The sequence below is a fragment of the Stegodyphus dumicola genome, chromosome 5 (genome assembly GCF_044657685.1).
Source record: "Stegodyphus dumicola isolate Sdum_Otavi_A_Nest chromosome 5, ASM4465768v1".
Classification (NCBI taxonomy): domain Eukaryota; kingdom Metazoa; phylum Arthropoda; class Arachnida; order Araneae; family Eresidae; genus Stegodyphus; species Stegodyphus dumicola.
This window is the reverse complement of record NC_140772.1, coordinates 20,323,166-20,346,527: the sequence shown is the minus strand read 5'-3', so window position 1 is coordinate 20,346,527 and position 23,362 is coordinate 20,323,166. Positions and strand designations below refer to the sequence as shown.

The following is a 23,362-nucleotide window of genomic DNA, read 5'->3' as shown; positions in this document are numbered from 1 at the left end:
AGAAAACTTAAAAAAATAAAAATGTGTAATGAAATTATGTGCCAGCACTTAGCATCCTAAACATATGCTGATATACTGCTTTTAAAAGTTTTGTAATTTTGCTGTTATATTATATATGGCGTAATAGCGAAGAACATGATGCTTAATAATAAAGCTAAAAATACAAAAAGAAATGGGTTAGTAGGGTTGAATGCAAGAGCAGAGCTCAGTGAAAGAAAAAGCGACCCTAGCAAATTCTTTTGGGAGACCGTTAAAATCTGAATCATTTCAGATTTAGTTATTTATTTATTTTATTTATTTCTTTAAAGCTTCCGTCACCTTATTAGAAAAGAATGCACTAGGAAATTTCGCAATCTCGCTTCTAAAATGCAATTCCTTTCTATTCATTTTCCTAAAACTGTAACTTAATATAAACTAAATTTAAGCTTAAGCAAGAAATGTTCATGAATATGCATTATTTATTTTTAAGCATTAAAATTTAATTTTAATTTAACAAAAGTTTGAACCTATTCTGCTATTTCTGAGTTCGGATAATCGAGTGCACATTTTATGTGAATTCATCCTGGTAAACTTGAGTTCGGATAATCGAGTAAACACTTTATATGAATCTGTGATAAGGTCGCATAAATCTATGACGAATGATTTCAAATTGCAAATTCAGAGTGCAATATAGGTGATGAAATCACGGGACTAAATGTAATTATTTAATTGTTATTAAAATAACATTAAGTTGCAAAAAAATAGTTTTTATTAAAATAATATTAAATTGCTGGCAATGTTAAAAACGCAGGCTCGAGAGCCACGTATGGCTCTCGCACGATTGATGTATAGAATTTGATTTTTTGAAAAAGATAAGTTAGTCTCTGCTTCTGAATTGTATGTAGCCATATTTTTAGCATTCAATAAATTTTTTATGCTGTGTTTGGTTTTCAACCTGATGTCACAACCCAGGGTTTGCATAGCGGTTTCAGCCACTACACCACAAACCCATTCGGGTAAACTTGAGTTCGGAAAATTGAATGTACACTGTGTACACTCTGGTATTTGTGTACTCGATTACTGTGGAGACAGTTTTCATTTCTTCTAAAAGTTAATCCTGAGGTATTTTTCAAATTTTAGGCAAGACCTTCTACGTCCTTGGCGGTTTGACATCATTCCAAAGGGACTTCATCGATGACGTCATCGTCCACGACGAAAGTAACGGCACCTGGCACGAATGTGCTCCCCTTCCAATCCCACTCTGTGGTTTCTCAGCTACCTCTGTTCCAAACGTAATATAGAATAAGTTTTGATCGAATAACAGTTAATACTTAGCATGAAAAGTACTCGTAAAATCTGAAATAATAAAAGCTGAATAAAATGTACCTTCCTTGTACGTGTGCTTGTTACGTTTATGATACTTCAAGAAAATAAATTCATCAGAGTTATATTGCACTCGACATGTCTAGAATTTAAACTCTTTTTATTATTACTTTCATTTATCCATTTTGCTCATTCTTTCTTCAGCGAACACATATCAGTTTTGTTTGGATTGGTTTAGTTGGTCATGGCAAAGCGCAGAACGGCTATCTGCCTAAAAGGCGGGTTATGAGAATTGTTTTCAATCGATGTAGCCAAAATGTCACATTTGTCTCTCGTGTTGTAAAAATATGTTGCTCGTGAGTTTCGCGACGGGAATGATGAAGTCATTTATTACTTTTGAATACTTTATTTAAAATAAGTTCGCCTAGCTAAATAAAATGTAATTTTAACTTTAGAAACAACTTCAGCAAGTGTTTTCAAATTTCAGGGCCACTCTATTACGTTACGCTAATATACCTTTTACCTTCCGCACATGATTCTTCAAGCGTTGGCATTTCAAGAAACACCAAATTTTAACTTTCACGCGGCAAGTAGCAAATTCTCATTGGGAATCCTAAGCATGTTTAGCATATTTTAGCCATTCGAGAAAGCAATAAATATATCAGTGGTTGCTCTTCCAAAAAAAGTGTAAAATCTTAAATTATTGCTTAAAATGTTTTTAAACTGTCACTAACAATTAAAAACAGTAAACGTGTTGTCACGAAATGTCTAGGCGCGGTAAGGTAGCTTACCCGCAAAGCAAGTTTAGGGTTGCCATAAAATAGCAGAGGGCAGGGTTCCCACATTTGGCGAGAAATCACACATTTGGCGATATTTGGCGACAAAATTGATGATAAACTATGGACGGTTGGAGAACCTTCTGGAACGAATTCCTACCGGTTTAGCCCAGAATGTTCCCGAACACAAGCCGAAAGCTATATAAACCCTGCTGGTCCACAGTCAGTTAGAGTGTGTGCCTCGCATAGAGTATCGAGAGAGTGCCTCGTCGAGAGGGCGAGTGCGAGATAGTTAGTATCGAGTTGGTGTTTCGTCTAGCGAGTGAATCCCTGCGGAGTCGATCGAGTTGACAGCCGGGCAGCGAGGGCCGAGTGGATCATCGAGTTCACCGAAGGAGTCTCTTAGTGTATCGCGGTTAGTGCATCATCGAGAGAGCGCGTTGAGCTCCGGGAACGACTGAACCGAAGAGTCGGGAGCCGTGCTCTGTGTCTCGTCGAGTTCATAGCGAGTTGTAGCGTGGAGAGTCTCGAGAACGACCAAGCAGAGTCGGGAGCTGTACTATAGTGCTTTGCAGTGAAGCTTTCTCCACAGGGATAGCCTAATAACCTGGAGGCTGTGTCGCTGATCGTGTCAGCGTGTTTATAGTAGTTCATCGACGACTGTAAGAAAGTGTTTTTCGAGCTATCCTGATTAATATTGGTAAATAAAGTGTGTTTCGATACTTCATCAAGTGTCGTCGTTATTCACTCCAAATCTACGAACCTTGTACGAACGTGAAGGAAGAAAATAACGTAACAACTGGTGACAGGAAAAGAAAACCGCAATAGTATTTTACTATAATATTTGAATTTTTATTTTCTCCTTCTTGAATAGTTCATCTAAAAACATTTTAAATACGTTTAATTTTTACCGTATCACATGATTTTTACGAACATGTAAACTGTGGTGGATTAATGACGAGGACTACCCTTTCACCTGAACTTTTGGCAGTTCTTAAAACACGCGGATTTGTTAAATAGTTAAGGTTTCGCAGACTCTTTAGAAAAAACAAGGTTTCTTTCAATTGTAATTTTCCTCAAATCTTTAAGCTTTAGATCATAAAAAATGCTTCCAGTGAGAGAATAATTTTTGAAGTCATGCAACAGAGAGATTTGTTTTCCAACAGAAACCTGAACTTAGACTAATTATTTTTTTAAAGTAATAATCATATGTTTCGCTTTAAAATGAGGGACTCTCAACTTTTCAAGTGACATGGATGAACTCAACTATATAAATCCGCCACTATTACGAACTTTGGTACAGAATAATTTTTTCTTTCCTTTTTAATATTGTTGTGTTCCTCGGGTTTGTGGATTTGGAGTGACTGATGACCCCAGTTTTATTCAGGACAGTTCCAAAAACACGTTAACAGTCGTCCAAAAGACTACGCTAAACACGCTGAAACAATCAGCAACACAGCCTTCAGCCTACAACTGTGACGACAGTTTCACGGCAAAGCACTAAAGATAGCTCTCGACTTTATTCGGTCACTCTCAAACTAATCTCTGAACTCAAAACGCTACTACTGAACTCAACATACTCTTAAGATACTTTGACGATAGGCTGCTACTCCATGTACAGGCTATTTATAGCTTTCGACCTGCCTTCGAGAATATTCTCCGGAAAACCGGTAAGAATTCGTTCTAGAATGATCTCGCTCTGTCTATAGCATATCGCCAATTCTGTTGCTAAATGTCCGATTACGCGCCATCGGGTAACCCTGCCTTTCTTTGCCACTTTCTGGCAACCCTAATCCCCGCTTTCCTGGGAGCATATTTCACAAGTGCACATCTGTGTAGCCACTGAGGGAATGGCTTCTAGGAAGGACCAATGAGTATCGAGTAATATTTCTGTCATGTCACATGACCTTCGCGTGCTTTAAGATTTAAGCAAGATGGTTGAAAATATTCTGCCACGCAATTTTCTGTACAAAATAATTAAAGAATCGTCGATTACTTCTGAAACTTTCCATTGCGAAGTTAGATCAAATATAGGCAATTATGAAGATTTCACTACCTGGTTGAAATAAATATACAAACACATGTTGGATACTTCGCACAAATATCGATGTGAAATATTACTTAATAAGTGGTAAATAAGATGAAGAAAGAAATATGTGATAAACATCTGAGCCCAAATGCAATCTTTACATAAAACTATGCGTATGAGAAAAAATATTTACACCAATTATGTAATTAGAAGGCAGCACTTTTTATTTCAGTCTATATGAAAAAGATGTTCTATAATAGTAACCGATGCAGAATTTTATTCAAAGTGAACTTTACTAATTTGCATTTAGTGCGTTAAATTTCACATTTAATAAATGCTCACTCTTAAATGTACTGTCTACACAAGAAATACTCATCAAAGTCATCAAAGAGAGTGAATTTATCGTATTCACAACGAGTATTTTCAATTTATTCACATATAATTTTTAATGTTAACAATGGATATAATCAGATCCATATGTATTCTGAATCTTACATTTTAAAAATCAAAAGAATGCACGCACTGAAGTAAGAAAACATTAGATTCATTGTAAAACTTTGTCATTCTCAGCTCAGTTTAAAAAAAATATACACTTCAATTCTCTTAATTCACATAATATGTCGTGAACATCAATCCTAATTAATATTAATGCGTGATAAAAATCGCGAAAGTGAAATGTCAGCGATTAATCAAACTCAGAAAACGAAATCACTACGAGATTTTCTACTATTACGCCATATATTTATAACTGTGAAACAAATGCAAATTAAGACGTAAACAACATACGCTGCTCACATGCACGAATATTTAGCGTCACAAGAGCAATAGCAGCTCATTGGTCCATTTTCGAAACCCCTCCCTCAGTGGCTACGCTGATGTGCACTTGTGAAATATGCTTCCGGGGAAGCTATCCTACCGCAGCTGGGCATTTCGCAACAACATACATAATAATGAATTTATAATAAATCTAAATGGAATTTTTGGAATATTTTCGAGTGTTATTATAATTAACAAAACACCTTTACTTTTGCCAAAAAAAAATAAATAAAATAAATAAATAAATAAAACATTTTTAGCGATTTTTTGGCCACATGGCATTGCAAAAATATGTGTTTTGTACTTTTTAAGGAAATAAAAAATTTATTTTCTTTTACTTGTGCAATATTTGTCAGAGTAAAACAAGCTGAACGAAAAAATCCGACTTTCTCCTTTGCGTTGCAATCAGTCCGTAGTTTGCTTGCAGAAAGGAAAAAGGCAAAGTAATTCTTTTGATATTCAGAAGCGATACACAGTAGTATTCCATCTTCGTTCTTAGAATATGATTGTGTTAAGTCAGAAAATGAAGAAATATGATTCTTTCAGTACTGCATTTTACGCTGCCTATTTCGTAATAAGGAATGTGGAAATTTCTGAAATAAAACTTGTTATGTATATTAATCATCAGTGAATTAAAAAAGGAAGCAGTCGGCTTTCTTCTTCCACACCCTTTCATTGACAAGCGCCATCTGAAGTGCGATACACAATCGAATTCCTACAACTGCTGCATCAACAAAATTGTCACCAGATTCAAATAAATGACAAGCAGGTGTTTCGGCGCTGAGTGTCGAGGAGACACAAACTGCATCTACCACTTGTTTTGTTCGGCGCTTTAAAGCGATCAAAATATGCCTATTGCTGAAAACATTTTTTTTTAAATCTTCATTTCTCATGAAAATATTCCGGAAACCTTTCTTAATACTGTTTAGTACGTGAATTTATTACAAAATTTTTAGATTAGTATTTGAATTCAAAGACAAACAATCATTGCCAGAAATTGAAAATAAAAGTGAAATAAATTTCAATATAATAGAGCCTAGATTATATGGAACTCTAGTTTCCAAAATTGCCGCCCAATCGGTATCGTGGTCAGGAAAGCTGACTGCGATGCCGAAGGACCTGGGTTCGAATCTCGGAGAAGGCATGGTTGTAACTGTCCGCTCCTTCATAGGTAAGGCGATAGTGGCCCACCTATTAGGTGCCTCCATGATAAATACACCACCACATCTGGCCTTGTATAGATTAACGAACTGGGTTACATTTGTAATTGTTGACAATCTGCCATTGGAAAAAAGAAAGTTTCCAAAATCGCTTCTTATTCTTTTGAACTAAACAAAAACACATTTGTTCTTAATTTATTCATATGTTTTAATATTAGAAACTTTTTGCTGGAGTCTCTAAAATGTGTGGATCCTTATTTTTATGTTACGAAACGCTTCCACGCATTTAACATGCAAATGTTAGCACTGGGCTAAATACAATCTCCTTAATGTTATCTTCTACTCAACTTAGCAAACATTACATTCTGAAAAATCTAGCCATTCGGGAAACAGTAAAATATTTATCTTGCAGATTTACAGTGCTTGCTAATGGCTGAATCTTCAAATTGCTGAACATTGATACTTCGCCAAAAAAGTTCCCACTCCGAGCTTGTTGTTAAGTGGTTTTGTCGATTTTCCGATTTATAACATAAATACTATACATAAATACATTTCCTTTTCTCTTAGAAAAGTCTTCCACAAGGGCAACGTTCTCTTACTCAGATAGCCCTCCTCTGCTCTACCATATACAATCGAAGAAACGAATATATACAGACTTAGTTACGTAATATGCTGACTGAAAAATATCGGATAACTTCGCCAAAGACGTTTAAAATTCAAAACATAACCACACGTGGTATTTACTCGTATTAAATGATTTAATTACTCAAAGCTTTCTTGAAGTAATTTTATGTGGTATGCTAAAAATCGAGATAAATTGTACTCTCTACTGCCGCACGAAATGCAATTTTAACAACTAAGCCATTGATAGACGAAAACAAATTTAATAAATACATTTTAGAAAATGCTATCAGTTTTGTAAGCCGATTAATTCATGCTGTCAATATTGTAAGCAGAAAAATCTCAGGTAATAACCCTGCTTCATAATCGAGGTCAAATCTCCTGATTTCGCATATTTTTTCAATTTGCAGTATTTTTGAAATGTAAGCGAAAACGAACTTACGAAATAATTGAATGTCAATGAATACACAGTGCAAATGATCATTGGTTAATTTACGAATCAACATGATAGTGGTGGTGTGGTGTATTTAATTATGGCAAAGCACACTAGGGCTATCTGCCTAAGAGGAGGGATGCCTTTCGTGGAGGACTTTCTAAGGGAAACTGGCTCGTATACACGTTACGCATGGGGAAAACCACGAAAACACCCATGCAGCCAGCCCGTTCGCGGGATTCGAACCTCGGACCGATTTACCAGTGTTCAGCGACTTTACCGCTAGGCCGCTGGTGGGCAAATCAACATGACAGAAACAAAGGAAAAAAGTTCTCTTTATTAGCTCAGTTAAATGTATATACATTTTAACCCATTTTTCTCACAATGTGTTACGACTGTGATGTGAGATAAAAATTTACGGGTTTGGGGCAAAAAAATGTAAACAATTCAAAAGAAATACATTCATTGATATAAAATGGTTTTCTATAAAGGATTCAGGATTTTTGTGGTATAATTTTGGACTTTGAAGTAGCTCCTGAATGTGTTTAGCGCATCTTTGTGGAAATTTTTGCTCTTCTCATGTGTACTTGTTGTCGTTATCTTAACTATGCATTATTAGTTATTCCGTTTTAATTTTTAATGCGATACGTTATTTAAATATGTATATTCAGCCGCATGCTGAGAAATCGAAATACATTATCATTCCACGCACTTCGCTGTCTTAACACATGCTGTCAGCGTCTTATTAGTCTAAAGGGCTTTGTCCCTGAAGGACTATTGTTTTCGTTTTGCGATTTTGCGTACTGAAAATGACTATAAATGTCCGTTTCACTTTGCAAACTGTTGCCACCCAATGTTAGAGTCCTGCAGTATATTTGAATAAATTAAACAATGAAAAATCTCCATAAATGTACGTATATTTCTCGCATTGTTATAAAACAACGTTACATAGAGCCACCGAATTTCGAATGAATTCGGAATTCCTCCTACGAATATGGGCATGCGGAAGCCCAAATTTGAAATTTGGAATTTGTTTTATTATCGATTTCCCGTTTTGTAACACTTTAACGAATTTTTGAGTAACAAACTCAACGATTTGAAAGCGAGCAATAGCAACAATCTACGGGGAAAAAACCTTTTTATCTCCAGCGCGCGAAACTCTGTATCGGAAATTCTAAAGATACGCTCATTTTAAAATTATTTTGCGACATTGCTATTGAACTGAAATTTATGGTTTAAGTGCGAAGAACATGATATTTAATAAATAAAGGTAACACACAAAACGTTAAAAAACGCCCCTTTGGACGTAATTTAAAATCTGAAAGCTTTCAGGTTTTTTTTATTTTATTTATTTATTTATTTATTAATTTTTGGTCTTATTTGGATACAAATACATGTAGAAAAAAGATCTGAACATTTGAAAACTACTAAAATGTTGTGTTAAAGTGAAGGTTTGATACTAAGAAGAAGTTTTGAGTCTCAAATAAAAGAGAGGAACGAAAGATGTATTTCGAACTAATTAATCAAGTTGGTTTAAGGCTTCAAAACACTTTTCCCTTGACAATTTCTGTTTGACTTAACATTTACTTAAACATTGCTTATTTACTTCATCCTTCGTTTATCTTGTACATCATATGTTAATGGTTATCTTGTACAAAATATGATTTAATCCTTCGTTTATCTTGTATATAGTTCGTCCGTCTTAAACGCAACTTTCTATATATATGTTACCGGCAAAATATGAAACGCCAGCATTCTATAGAACGCCTAGGCATTGTATAGAATGCCGGATGATATCTTAGGCAAAGTATGAAATAGCAGAATTGTTGCATACTTTACCTAGGCATTGTATATAATGCCTAGGCATTCTGAAGAATAAGCGTGCCATTAATAATTGTTCTTCGAAATATGTAACAAAAAAAGAGATAGTGAGGTGAAAAAAAGATAGTGAGGTCTTGAGACAGCGTAATTTTTTATTTTCTTTCCTATCTGGCTATGACTGGGAATCGGTAAGATCTACCTGAAACGGAAGTTAAATTCAGAAACAATCATAAGTTTCATATCCCTTTTTACTACCATTTTGTTTTTTCTGACAGGGCTTACAAAGGTGGTTGTTACAGCTTTTGTAATTGGTTGAAAGTTCTTTCGACATTCTGTCACATCGTTCCTTTACAGTACTCAAATGAGTTTTTGTGAAATACAGAAAATAACACAGCGTCCGTGACGCAGTACTGTATAGTAGTAACGCTTTCTTTAACAGGGTAAAATGAGTGCACTTTTGTTTTCTACAAACATCTCATCCTAGCGATTTGGAGGCCAGTAGTCCCGTGGGCGTAATGGCAAACCGCACATTGAGTTGATCAATGTTAAAGAATTTCGCTTACTGCGCATGCTCAATGGTGTACCGTTGGCGTGAGATTAAATTCTGGCGACTAAGCATAAGCAACCCTACACAAGCCTGTTTGTCATATTTGATTTACTGTTTACAATTGAAATACTCCGGAAATTTGTGTGTGCTTATTGCATGTGCTCCTGTTTCATTTCATTTTGGCTTATTTTATTCATAAACATTACATTTAATATCAGTTATTTGACTTTAATTCTGTAATTTAAGCTGAATTTATTCCTTAATTTGTTAAAGTATATAGAAATGGAACGTATGATAAATACTCAATTGCTTTTATTCCTCAGAATTATAATCAATAAGCATTCGGCTAATATATTTTGTAATCTTTCCTGTTTTGTAATCCTTTTTAAACTAAAATTTGCGTAGTATACAATCGATAGTTACATTCTATGTAATGAAGCAACTTACAACCTAACAAGTTTTAAAACCCCACACAGATAACACAATATCAACCATATTTATCTTCTTTAAGAACTGCGCCAAAGTTGCAATTGCACCAAATTATATTCTGGGCATGCGCAGTAAGCGAAATTCGCCTAACATTGATCAACTCAATGTGCGGTTTGCCATTACGCGTCCCGTGGTTCTTCCTTAGTAGTCACTTTAGCTTTTTTACGTCATTTACTAACTTCTGATAAGTAGTTTCGGTTCTTGAAACGAATCGGAAACGTATGTCATATTTGCCGGTTTGTCATTTGGCATTCTAGAGAATGCCTAGGAAATGTGTGAAATATGAGTCGTTTCATACATTGCCGGTTAGTTTTAGGCAATACATACAATGCCTAGGCATTCTATAGAATGCCGGATTTCGTACTTTGTCGGTAACATATGTTTAAACTAATAATTCAAAATAATTTATGATAAGAAAACTTTCCATGTACCAAACTCAATTTAAAGCCATGAATGAAAAAAACGTTTTAGTCAGAATTTAAATTAGCATTTTAAATGGTAATTTCAATCTCCTTGTTAAAAAAATAAAAACATATCTATCTATCTCTCTATCTATATATCTTTACATATATAAGCGGCTAAAGTGTGTGTCGCCGACAGTTTATTGTTGCCACTCGGAAAAATGAGCGCAGAAATTAACGTTTCCGCAGTTTTTAATTAATATCTCGGCCGATTTAAGTCGTACAAAGATGAAAACAGTATCGATAGATTCGGAGAATTTTTTTTAATCCGAGGATACACGTCTCGAATTTCAACTCGGCGCCTTTCCGTAGATATTCGAGAAAAAAGAATTTGACACGTAGCCAAATCCCACTAATAGGGAAAAACCCAAGAAAGAAAGGGGTAAATGTAGGGAAAACATAGGGGAAAATTAGTTCTTAATTAATATGTCGGCTAATTAAAGTCCCAAGATCACGCGAATGGTCAAAATGGCGTGCCACGGACCTGCGGAATCCAACGGTGTGTTTCGCTAAGCCCGAGAGCCAGCTGTTTCAGAGGAGATGATGTTACTTCACCCCATATATACATGCGGCTTAAGTGTGTGTTTGTCGCCGATAATATTGGTTGCTTGCGTAACTGTTCTAGCCAACGGGGTGAAGTTGCCACGGCACTGGGTTGCCGTTTCAATCGAGACGAACACAATTTATTGCCTTTGCTATGACCATCCATAATTCTCGGGGTCAAACGCTTAAGCGTGTTAGCATTTTTTTACCTGAGACTGCATTTGCACACGGTCCGCTTTTTGTTGCCTGTTCAAGAGTTCGTGAAAGAACGGACGTAAAATTAAAAATAATGGATGTTCCTCTGCAAAGCGAGCTTAAAATTGATGGAAAGATCTACACAAGAAATGTTGTGTACAAAGGGATCTTTGAAATGTGAATTAACATTTCATTATTTAAATCACCTTTATTTATTAAGAGCTAGCGGTGACTCTTAAGAAATGTACCGCCAGTGATTTCCTTCATTGCACTCTACTTTAAGCAATTAAGCAAGTAGAAGGGGGAAACTCCGTGGGGCAGTAAGCAAAGGGGCGTCCTCGCCGCCTGCCCTGAGTAATTCTATTTAAATTAGGATACACCTTTACATAAATCATTTCAATTACAATTTATAATATCTAGAACAGTGGTCATTTCGTATGACCGCCGGGCTTTCTAGTGTATAATATACATACCAGCCCATTTCATTACGATCCCGTATACATGTAACAATATCAATATAAAACGAAATGAAACATTTTATGTTATAAAATTTAGGGAAACATTTCTTTTTCCTAGAAAACATTTCTTCTGTTTTCATTAGATGTTAAATTATTAAATACAGTTGTTTAAATTAAACTATTGGTTGAGTTTTTTTAAAATAATTCCATACACATGTAACTAAAACTAGTTTGATATTTGTTACGTAAGCGAATTCAGGCTCATGAAATATGTTAGATCAGGGTTTCTTAAACTGTGGGTCGCGACCCTCAAGGAGGTTGCGGAACCTGCAGCAAGAGGTCGCCAAAACTTTTAGCACTTTTGATATTTCTTTAACGTATTATAATAATTTTACGATAACGATATTATTTAATTATTAATAATTTACGATAATATTAATAATTTACAATATTTTTGCAGCATGTATCTGAAAATAGATAAAGATAAGACAGTACAGACAAGGAAACAAATGAAAAAGTTTCGACGTATTCTTTTTATAATATAAACGTTCATTTTCCTTGCTTTGCACTTGACGCTGTCATTTCGTCTGTTACTTATTTAACATTTTCACATTGTTCTATTAATTAAATTAGAAATTAAAGTTAATGACCTAAAACTGCAAACGTACATTACAGTAATAATTAACAGTTTCACTCACGCGTGTGTCGGATTTGCGCAATACTTATGGGGTCGCACAAAATTTTTGTAAATATTATGGCGTCCTGAAAGTCGCGAAAAAATCTTAGTGATAAAAAGGGGTCGCGACTGAAAACGTTTAAGAAACCGTGTGTTAGATAATTATCGAATAATGAGTTTGGATTATATGAAAAGGTGGTAAAAGTACAGTTTAGGGTACCCCTTGGCGAAACTTGGCGATTTTTGGCCAAGTACATGAATACCGATTTTGTGCAATTCTTTGATTCGTTATTTTGGCTTGCGGAGCGTGTAACAGACCTATTTAAGGGTAATTGAACTATTTTATTCACGCCATGAACTCATGAACTGTAACCGAACTATATTATTTAAACGCCATCTCGTGGCGATATGAAAAAACGTAAGTCGACCTCCAGCCGCCATGATGATAGCTTACTATGTTATGTTATTCTCAATGTTTGATGTTCCATTTGGTATATGTTTCATTTTTATGTATATTTATTTTGTTTGTAACCGTTCCTGTGTGCTCTGTTAATAAATCCTTTAAAAGCTGCCCATACTACTGCTAAGGCTTCTTTTTCTATGGTGGAATAGTTTCGTTCTGATGCAGTCAGCAAGCGGCTGGCATATTCTATAGGGTGTTCTTCATTTTTCTCCCCTTGTAGCAACACTGCTCCAATGGCTACATTGCTAGCATCTGTGCGAATGATAAAAGGCTTCGTTCCATCAGCTTGCTTAAGAATCGGCGGGCTAATTAATTTGGATTTCAGCTCTTGGAAAGCATTTTCTTGTTGTGCTTCCCACTTCCACAGCGCTTTTTTCTTTGTTAAATCCGTTAACGGTTTGGCTATTTGAGAAAAATTTGGAATATATCGACGATACCAGGAACACGTTTGTACGAACGATTGCACTTGCTTAACAGTTTTCGGCGATGGCATGTCTGCAATGGCAGCAGTCTTGTGTGGATCAACAGCTATACCATGCTTAGTAATGTAATGCCCTAAATATTTCACTTTTTCACTACAGAAGTGGCACTTCTCACGATTAGCATTGAGCTTGAATAACGATAGACGTTGGAAAACTTGTTCTAAGTCAGAAAGGTGCTTTTCAAAGCTAGATGACAGCACGATGATATCATCTAAATATGTCAAAGCAAACACATTATTAAGTCCAGAACGGAACCTATCTATCAATCTAGAAAAAGTGGCAGGAGCGTTTCTCAATCCGAAGGGCATTCGCGTAAATTTATATGTACCAAAAGGGCAAACAAAAGCAGTCTTATTTTGATCTTCTTCAGCTACTCTCACCTGATGATAACCGGATCTCAAATCAATAGTTGACATATAAGGTGTCGGTTTTGCTTCACTCAACAAATCATCTATACGTGGCAAAGGATAAGTGTCTGGAACGGTTTGAGCATTTAGGTTACGATAATCAATGCATAACCGTACTTTTCCATTTGCCTTGGGAATCAGAACCACAGGAGAGGCATAGGGGCTTTCACATTCTTTTATGATACCTTGTTTTAGAAGGGAATCAAGTTCCTTTTTCAACAGTTCTTTCTTACTTGGGCTCATTCGATATGGAGGGACTGAAACAGGGGGGCTGTTTCTTGTGTTAATATGGTGTTCAATGAATGGAGTGGCTTCTCCCCCTACTTTGAAGACAGTGTGATATTTGTTAAGCAATGCATCAGTTGCAAGCCGTTGGGCTGCAGTTAATTGTTGTCCTTCATTTTCTCGTAGTTCGCAGTTGTTTACAACAACTGGGGTTTCTTCCAGTACTTGGGATTGATGAGGTTTCACGAAGCTATATTTTCTTCGAGGTTCATCAGAAAAGTTCCACCTATTTTCAGCAAGATTTAAAACAATTTTAGCTTTTTGAAGAAAGTCAGTTCCTAACAGAGTCGAGTTATTTTTGGCATCAGGCAACACAAGGAGCGGAGTTTTGAACTCTCTGCCTTCGAGAAGAATGATTTGTTCGGTGCGAAGTACCTCTTTTTCAGATACCAAACCATCAGCGAAAGACACCTCTAGTGTTGTCTTTTCAAATACTGCATCTTGTTTCTGCAGAATATGATAGAGGGATTCACTTGCAATTGAGTGACTAGCACCAGTGTCGGCGAAAGCTGTACCGGAAACACCACCAATACTAATTGGAAATACAGCAGTCCGAGTGGAAGATAAACAGGATCGGATTTGGATAGTGCCAAAATTTGATGAATTTGAAGTCTTTGGGGGGTTACAGTCTGGACATTTAGACTTGATAAAACCAGTTTTTCCGCACCCATAGCATATTAAAGGAGGTCGCGTTTCCTCTGTTTGTTGCTGACTACGATTTAAAAAGGTTTTATGAGTTCCCTGTATGTCACTTGTTCGATTTTCCACTTTGTGTTTGGATGGATTAGTCGATTTGTAAGAATAGTTCCGCCTGCCAGGAAGTTCAGTTTTATAGTTCGTATTTTTAACACGTACAGCTTCATAATCATCCAATTTCTGTACTAATTCAGATGAACTCTTTATTTTTCCCCAAGTATCAATAAAATGCTCCTTAACGTCACTACTGACTCTTCTTTTAAGCTGATCAGTCAGGACCAAGTCTTTGAGTGATTCAAAGTCTGTAACATCGAGACTATGGAGCCACTCTTCGAGATAATTGTTTAATTCGTAAGTAAAATCTTTCCATAAAGACCCAGGGTGTTTTTGGTGTGTAGTAAGTTTAATTCGAAATGATTCAGCATTTAATTTGAATCTTTGTAGCAGAATCTTCTTGATGTAAGAATAATCTTCTAATTTGTCTTTTGGTTCTCTTAAAATAATTTGCGAAATGTCTATAGGCAGAAGAGGTAGGAGATGAGTGATGTAATCTATTTGTTTTATATTAACTTTCTCACATTGTCTTTCAAAAATTTGCAGGTAGGTTGCAATGTCAGAAGTTCCTGTAAATTTAGGGATTAGGTGTTGAATATTTGTTCCAATAGCTGCATTTGAAGCAAAGGCGGCATAGTTAGGGTTTGAGCTAGCAGCTGCCAGGTTTAATTTTAAACGTTCCAATTCTAATAAAAGTTCTTGTTCTTTTCTTTGACGTGTCTCCAGATCGTTGCTTTCACGTTGTTTTTGTTGTCTAGTTTCGATTAAAGTTTCCAGAAGATTCCTGGTAAAAGCCTCATCATAAGTGTCAGAATTGACAATAAGATCTTTAAGATCTATTACTCGCATAGTGTCGTTTACAGTGAAACCCAGTTCTGCAGCGAGAGTTTTTAAATCCTCTTTTCGTGCTTTGGCAAGGTAAGCCATAATTATATGAGAGGTCAGGGGGGAGGGAAAAGATGAAGTTGAATTTGTTGCTATTTCGATTTTATTCACAATACAGTATTTTAGAATTAATAATTATACCTTTAAGTAAAATGTATATACCCCTATTAAACAGCATGTATGAATGTAAACAATATTACTCGTACATTTATATACCACAATTAAACAGTATTTATAAATGTAAACAATAATAATCACAAAGTTTATTATTTCGGAGTCGTAAAAATATCATAAAATGCCCTCATAAATTCAACTTGTATCAAGAAAATAACATATAATAAATTGCTCAAAAATTGTTTACTAGTTAGCAAAACATACAAAACATACATAAATGTCTTACCATAAGCTTTTATATTTAAGCTGAATTCTTCGAAATCTTAATCTTAACAAAATATTAAGCTGATTAAGCAATACACATTTAGTAACTCTTTTACTTTATTTAAATAGTCATTCGATTTTATTCATAATTATTTTCTTTCGCTTCAAGAAATATTTTCAAGACATGCATTCATTAAAGAAAAACAATCGTATTTTCTTAAAGTATTATACTATAATCATTTTCTCAAAATGTTCGTCGAAAGATAAATCAACAAGTACAATATTTTATTTTATGTAGAATAAAACATTTAATAAGGAACAACAGCACTCAAAGGAAATGAAAATAATAAAAGATTTGACGTAAACACATCATAAATCATCGCTAGTCTAAACATTTCCGCGGGGGGGAAAACATCTGCTGCTGTATGCAGAAGCGAAACTAATAAATTCTAATGAACAACGTCCATGAATATATTCAAACTTTAACATCAAAACATGTATTCAGTGAAACAATATTATCTACAAATTAATTTAATTTGCGCATTAACATTTTAAAATAACGCGCATTAACATTTTAAAATAACAAATTACAGTTCAAGAAATAACGTTTGGTTAACAGAAAGCCATTTGCTTTCGTTTAATATTCTTATGTAGTATCAATAAATGAGATTTCAGTAAAGAATTTACATTTGCTTTAAGAAGCAGCTTATAATAAATAATCAGTTTAAAAGAACTTTAAACTCAGATTAAACGATAATGTAAACGAAACTTATCTTTTCCGTTGAAATTGTCCAGTTGATGATTCGATGTGCTAGCAGCACGGTATGACAATTTTAATTCCAGAATTGGTTTCTAGAATTTTTGACCAGCAGTCCAAACCTGAAAAGAAACTGAGCCGATCTCCAGCAACTAAAAGTTAAATTCGGGAGTAAGAACTTGTTAAAGCCAAACAGAAATTCTAAACATTTTGTTGCGCCATTTTGGATTCAAATTTAGTTGGGCGCCAATGTGATGTAGCCGTTCCTCAATAGACACTAATGCCGGCTAGCTTTTAAAGGATTTATTAACAGAGCACACAGGAACGGTTACAAACAAAAGAAATATACATAAAAATGAAACATATACCAAATGGAACATCAAACATTGAGAATAACATAACATAGTAAGCTATCATCATGGCGGCTGGAGGTCGACTTACGTTTTTTCATATCGCCACGAGATGGCGTTTAAATAAAATAGTTCGGTTACAGTTCATGAGTTCATGGCGTGAATAAAATAGTTCAATTACCCTTAAATAGGTCTGTTACAAGCGGCAATTTTTGCGCCAAAAATCGCCGCTACACAAAGCCAAAATAACAATACAAACAATTGCACAAATTCGGTATCCGTGTACACATCGACTTATTTTCACTTCAAACCCCCCGCCAAATTGCACAAAAATGGCATTGCGCACTCCTTTGACTTTATCCATGTACACGTCGACCTATTTTCACTTAAAAAAAATCCCCGAATTGCACAAACTTGCATTGCGCACCCCCTTTACTTTCTTCACGTACACGTCGATATATTTTCACTTAAAAAGTCAAAGGAGCATCATATTTTTCGAGGACAATCGACTTCTTAGGGAAATGAAAGTTTTTAAAGTTTGGACAGTGAAACCCTTAGTTCATATCGGTTCTGTGCTTTGGGAAGAATTCGCTGTCTCGGCAAAATGAAAGTTCATAAAGTTTCTGGGTTTTTGAAGGATATCGAGTTTTTTATTGTTAAATCTCAAACTTTTATTTCTCGATTTTTAAGGACTCGATTTTTTGAATGGTACTTGTATTTGGAGGACACTCGATCTTTGATGGACATCGATTTATAGCTATTTGAATCTCGATCCTTAAGCATTCGATTTCTTAAAAATAGGAAAATTCACAAAGACTGTGTTTTTCAAAAACTCTCGATCTCTTTGCAAAATGAATGTTCATAATAAAGTTAAAGGTTGGGGAGAAATCAGATCTCTCAACAAAATGAAAGTTCATAAATTTTGGGTTTTAGAAGAACACTCGAACTTTAGAAGGACATCCATTCCTTGATCTCTGAATCTCGACCTTCGTTTTTGGAGAACATTCGATCTCTCCATTTTTTAATCTCCATCTCCGATCGCTGGATCTTTAAAATACTCCATTTTTGAAAGCAATCGGTCTTTCGAAAGTACTGTCTCTCGATCTTTTAAAGATACCGATCTCTTGATCTTCGATAAGTCACTCTTTTGCAGGACAGTCGATATCTTAGGAAAATGAACGTTCATGAAGAATCTAGGTATTTGGAGGACACTTGATCTCTTGAAAGACTTCGATCTCTAGAAATTTTGAAGAACACTCGTTTCTGGTAGAAACTCGATATCTTATAAAAATGAAAGTTCAAAAAAGATCTTTGTTTTTGGAGGACACACGATTCTTTAACAATATGAAGAAGACACTCTGTCTCTCAGCAGAATGAAAATTCACAAAGTTGGAGATTTTTGAAGGAATTCGATCTATCATCAAAATTAAAGTTCATAAAATTTCTGGGTTGTTAAAGGACAATCTATATCTTTATTTGTTCAAGGACATTCATTTCTCGGTCTTGAAATCTCGATTTTTTGAAAGACTCTTGTTTTTAGATTGCAATCGATCTCTATATTTTGAAGGAATTCGCTTGATCTTTTGAAAAACACTCGATCCTTTTGAAGGACAATTTTAGGAAAATGAAAGTTCATAAAGTTGGAGATTTTGGAGGAATTCGATCTCTCAGCAAAATGAAGGTTAATAAGGTTTCTTACCTTCAGAATCTTTTGAAGATCAATGATTTCTCGATCTTTTGGAGGACACTCTCTATTTTGCAAAATTTAAAGGACATTCATTTTCAAACGACACTTTATCTCTCGCTCTTTTGAAGGTCATTTTTCTTTCGATCTTTGAAACCCGATCTTCGATCCCTTGGTCTTTTGAAAGACATTCCATATCTTAATAAAATGAAAGTTCACAAAGAAACTGGGTTTTTGGACTGTCAATTTCTTAACAAAATACGAGTTTTATTTCTGGCTTTTTGGAAGAATCCCATCTCTTATAAAAAATGAAAGTACATAAAGTTTCTGTTTTTGAAGGTAACTCAGTATCTGGATCTCGCGTTTTCACACGAATTTTCTATTTTTGTAGGATCCATCTTTGAAGGACTCTCGATCTTTTGAAGAACATTTATTTCTTGTAACACTTATCGTCATGCGATGATTTATAGGTACTTTATTTTTTACGGCGATATTTCAACGACGATGTTTTTAAACAGCGAAATTTTTGAACCGCTTTATTTTCGATGACGATATTTTGTACCACGATGTTTTCTTTGTGCTTTATTTTTCCCAAGGACTTTCTTTTATTTTTTGTACCAGGACGTTTTGATCTTACTCTGCTTTCTCCAAGACGTTTTCGTCCACGATATTTTTGGCGCTATATTTTCGGCGGACACCTCACGAAACTTAAATAACCAGCGACGAATGTGTGTTAGCTAGCTGTATGTAATCTATTCACTGCGATAACGTCTGCTGCAGAAGGTACAGAATGATCTAATCAGAATTTGAGAAGAATCACCCTCAGCTAACAGCTAATCACTGTGTCCGCTCGTTGCAAGAGAAGACTTTTAACTCACAAAGCTATCAGCGCAACTTTTCAAAATATCAACTATTCTACCACAAAATCATGGGGCGAGTTAGAGATTATTTCCTACGTGTCTTCAGAGGTAGATGTCATTATTACTTGAAATCGATCATTTCTAATGCACCACTCAATATTTATGTTGCGCCGTCATAATCTCTACATATAATAAAACAAAGAGTCTGTCTGTGTGTATGTGTCTTTCGTTCGCGTTTTGCGTAAGCTAATAGACCCACGGCTACGAAATTTGGTACATAGGTGCATCTAGACAAGAGCCAGTGCACCTCGAAGCGACCTTTTCGAAATTCGAATTCGAATGTTTTTTATTTTATGTTTTGTGACGACATCGCGTCATTTTGAGACATAATGAGCTATAGGAAAGCGAGATTTTACTCTACGCACTCCATTTTCACATCGTCATGAAACGTAGGCACTAAGCTATTTTACGAACTTAAAATAAATTTCGTGTTTCAATAAATCGATTAAATACGAATTTATTTAACAAAGTGAGCTTAATATCTTTTCAACGGGATTTTTTCTAAAAACGTTTATGTTTAAAAATGTACAGTTTATTTTTCTTTGATTTTGGATACGTTAAACTTCATCCTTGCGGCTGCCTTTACAAAAGGAATTTTGGAAAAATGATAATATTTTGTATTTTTAAGAAATTTTTAAATGAAGCTTCCGAGCACACTTTTTCACATCTCACATCTTTAAGAATGTGATTTTGGCAACAATTTTTCTTTCTTATTGTTGTTGATAGATTTTTGATGAAATCGCATCATTTTGAATATTTTCATTCTTTTAGAAATATGGGTTTGGCAACAATTTTTCATCGTATTTCTTATGTCACTGTTTTTAAGAGATTGGCATATTTCATTGTCATTTTTACTTCCTTGTACGAAGTAAAAAGGAAGTATTGTAATTGCGAAAAGTTTCAGGCAACACATTTCAACGAAAATATCCATTTTGACCGCTATCGAATGCAATTTAACGATGTTTTTGCGTTATATCTGTACGTAAGGACAGAATAAAAGACACTTTTCCTCCAAAAAAAATTATAAAACAGCTTTAAAATTAATTCTGAAGAGAATTTTTCGGGGCGTCTGTACGAACGTATGTACGTACGTATCTCGCACAACTCAAAAACGAGTAGCCTCAGAACGTTGAAATTTTGTATATAGGACTGCTATAACATGTAGATGTGCACCTCGTGTTTGCATAAACCCAAACACTTTTTATCGGGAAAGATGCAGCCATAAGTTTCCAGAAACGTAAAATGTCCATGGCAACAGGAAGAAATACACAAATTTAATATTATAACGTTTTATTTTCAATAAATACACATAAATCTCAAACATAGGTGAACTAAGAAGTATTTATTCACAGTACATAGATTTTCAGTAGACTTTGTAATAAACAACAGAAGTATGATTGCAGTAACATCGATTTCCAACAAACAAAGTCATGATATACTTATGAAATATACAACTTGTTCCACACAGTATCGTTAAGTGGAGATAGATTCCTATTGCATTTGTATGTCTACAAAACATAGGCTTTGTGTGCAAATACATACAAAATAATCAGTCAACAGTCATAAATTCTTATATTACATAACTGCAGAAAGGTAAAGGGAAGAAAAGGGGCGAACGTGGTAGGTAATATGAATCCTAGATCTTAAATATTATTACACAGTAAAAAGTTTAAACAATCAACACTTAAATGTAAATTTTTTCGGCCGTTTAACCAGTAGTCAGGTTAAGATATTTCTAACAGCTGCAAAGTTAGAAATGTCTTTATCTCAGAGCAGTGGTTTCCAGAGTTTGGATTACGACCCGATAGTGAGTCAGGAAACAACGTTAGGTAGTAAATGGTGGTATGTTTTGAAGTTTTTGATCTTGTTACGTAGTTGCACATATATTTTTTAATTTACAATTAATTACTAACAATTGCATATATATTAATATATTTCATTTCTGTATCATACAATGGGTTCTGCATATATTTATTTTTTATTAACACCTAACAATAACATCAGTTTATATATCTTATTTCTGCATTATACATTGGAGATGATTCAGATTTCTAATAAAGAATTTGAAAATATATAAAAACATCTAACACAGATTTGCAGCGGATTTCGATTTCGATTCTCAAAAAATGGACACTTTCCATCTTCTGGCTGAAGGTAATTATATAACTCAACTTTTTAAGATAAAGAGCGTTGTATCATATCGCTAATATCAATCACTGGCAAAGAATAGTATTGAAACTTTTTCTTCGCACGTTGGAAGCCATTACGTTGTATAAAGGTTATGCAATATTATATTAAAAATATATTAAATTATATCCAGGGTATCTGCTACAGAAGATATTCAGTATCGTTTTTAAGGCGTGATATTTACTGTCGTTATAGAATAGCGGCCCTTTATCAGCGAAAACTTAAGTTACACAATTATCACCAGCCAAAACCAAATCAATTCCTTGAGATTAGTATCAGCTTCATTAAATCACAGTTCAATGAAACAAAAGCTAGATGTGCGACTATTTCCCCTTTTCACAACATTTCACATATCTAATATATATATTTTGGAACACAGCACCCATCTAATATCTTCCGTAAATTACAAAATAGCTCAAAACACTTAGAATACTTTATACCTTTTGCATAGTTTAGTTAAACTCCAAAGAAATGCATTTCGAACCATACACATTTAAAATGATGATATGACTGGGAATGTAAATGTAATCCCAGAAACTTACACATATATCTCAGCTAGAGAAATTATTTATAAAGACTAATTTATTCTTCGCAACTACGCACTTTGTACAAATAACTAACGAATGGGTACTTCATTGCACTAATATGTAAATAATGTTGCATATTTGTATGGACTTGCACTCATTCTTTATCACATGCCTCAAGAACTTATTTTGGAAACTATTTCTTTACCCCAGTTCCTTCAATTCTACAATATCTAGATTAAATAAAAGGAAACACAATTTTGCGAGAAATTTATCTATTATCTCAGTATTAAATGATTGAATTAATACTCCGAGCAGAGCAATTCTACCCCATAAGGAAGCTATCGAACTTCGTGCGATAATTATTCCGAAACTCTCGAGGTTGATGAAACACGTTAAAAAACCAACAACTGTAAAGTACGATATTTCCCAACCGTCCGCAACCTTCAGAACAAGGAATAAAGCGATGTGCAATCTGACAATATTTGCAGCCACCCGATTGATTAAATGTAATGTACCTGAGTTACAAGATCGATATATGATAAGGCACATTCCTGGCAGGTTGCATGAGTGCTATACGGCAGTGGCAATTGCTTATATCTTACCTAATTGTTCTCATTTCTTACTTAAATAGTGCGTATATAGTACTTAGTTAACCATCATACTGCGTATCAACAAACCCTGTAATGAGTTGATAAAAAACAAGTAACAAGTCATTAACATAAAAAACAAGTCATTTGTACGTATAGCTGTTAAATTTTCCGTATTTCACCGTGTTCGTAATTAATGAAACGATTCATTGATTGGCGCATTGTATACTGAATGGCGTATCGATTGTATATTTCCTGTAATTTAGTGTAATGCAATCCTTATTCTTGAATGCACGCCAGCTGTGCCACATCATGTGTTCTAAAGTATTCTCTTATATTGAAATTAACCGAGGTTTAAATCTACAGTCATCAG

The 23,362-nt window shown here is 34.7% G+C and overlaps 1 protein-coding gene across 3 annotated transcripts in view; it reads left to right on the top strand.

Annotated features, from left to right (window-relative positions):
* LOC118182432 (uncharacterized) overlaps positions 1–23,362 on the top strand; it is a 144,904-nt gene that overhangs the window by 114,987 nt on the left and 6,555 nt on the right. For 2 of the 3 annotated variants that reach the window (XM_085816487.1, XM_085816489.1), the window contains one exon: positions 1,120–1,399. The exons of the other annotated variant lie outside the window; for it this stretch is intronic. In XM_085816487.1, the coding sequence (XP_085672613.1) occupies positions 1,120–1,280 (161 nt within the window). In that variant the 3' untranslated portion in view covers positions 1,281–1,399. Of the gene's footprint in view, positions 1–1,119; positions 1,400–23,362 lie in introns of those variants that run through there. 3 annotated transcript variants of the gene reach the window in all.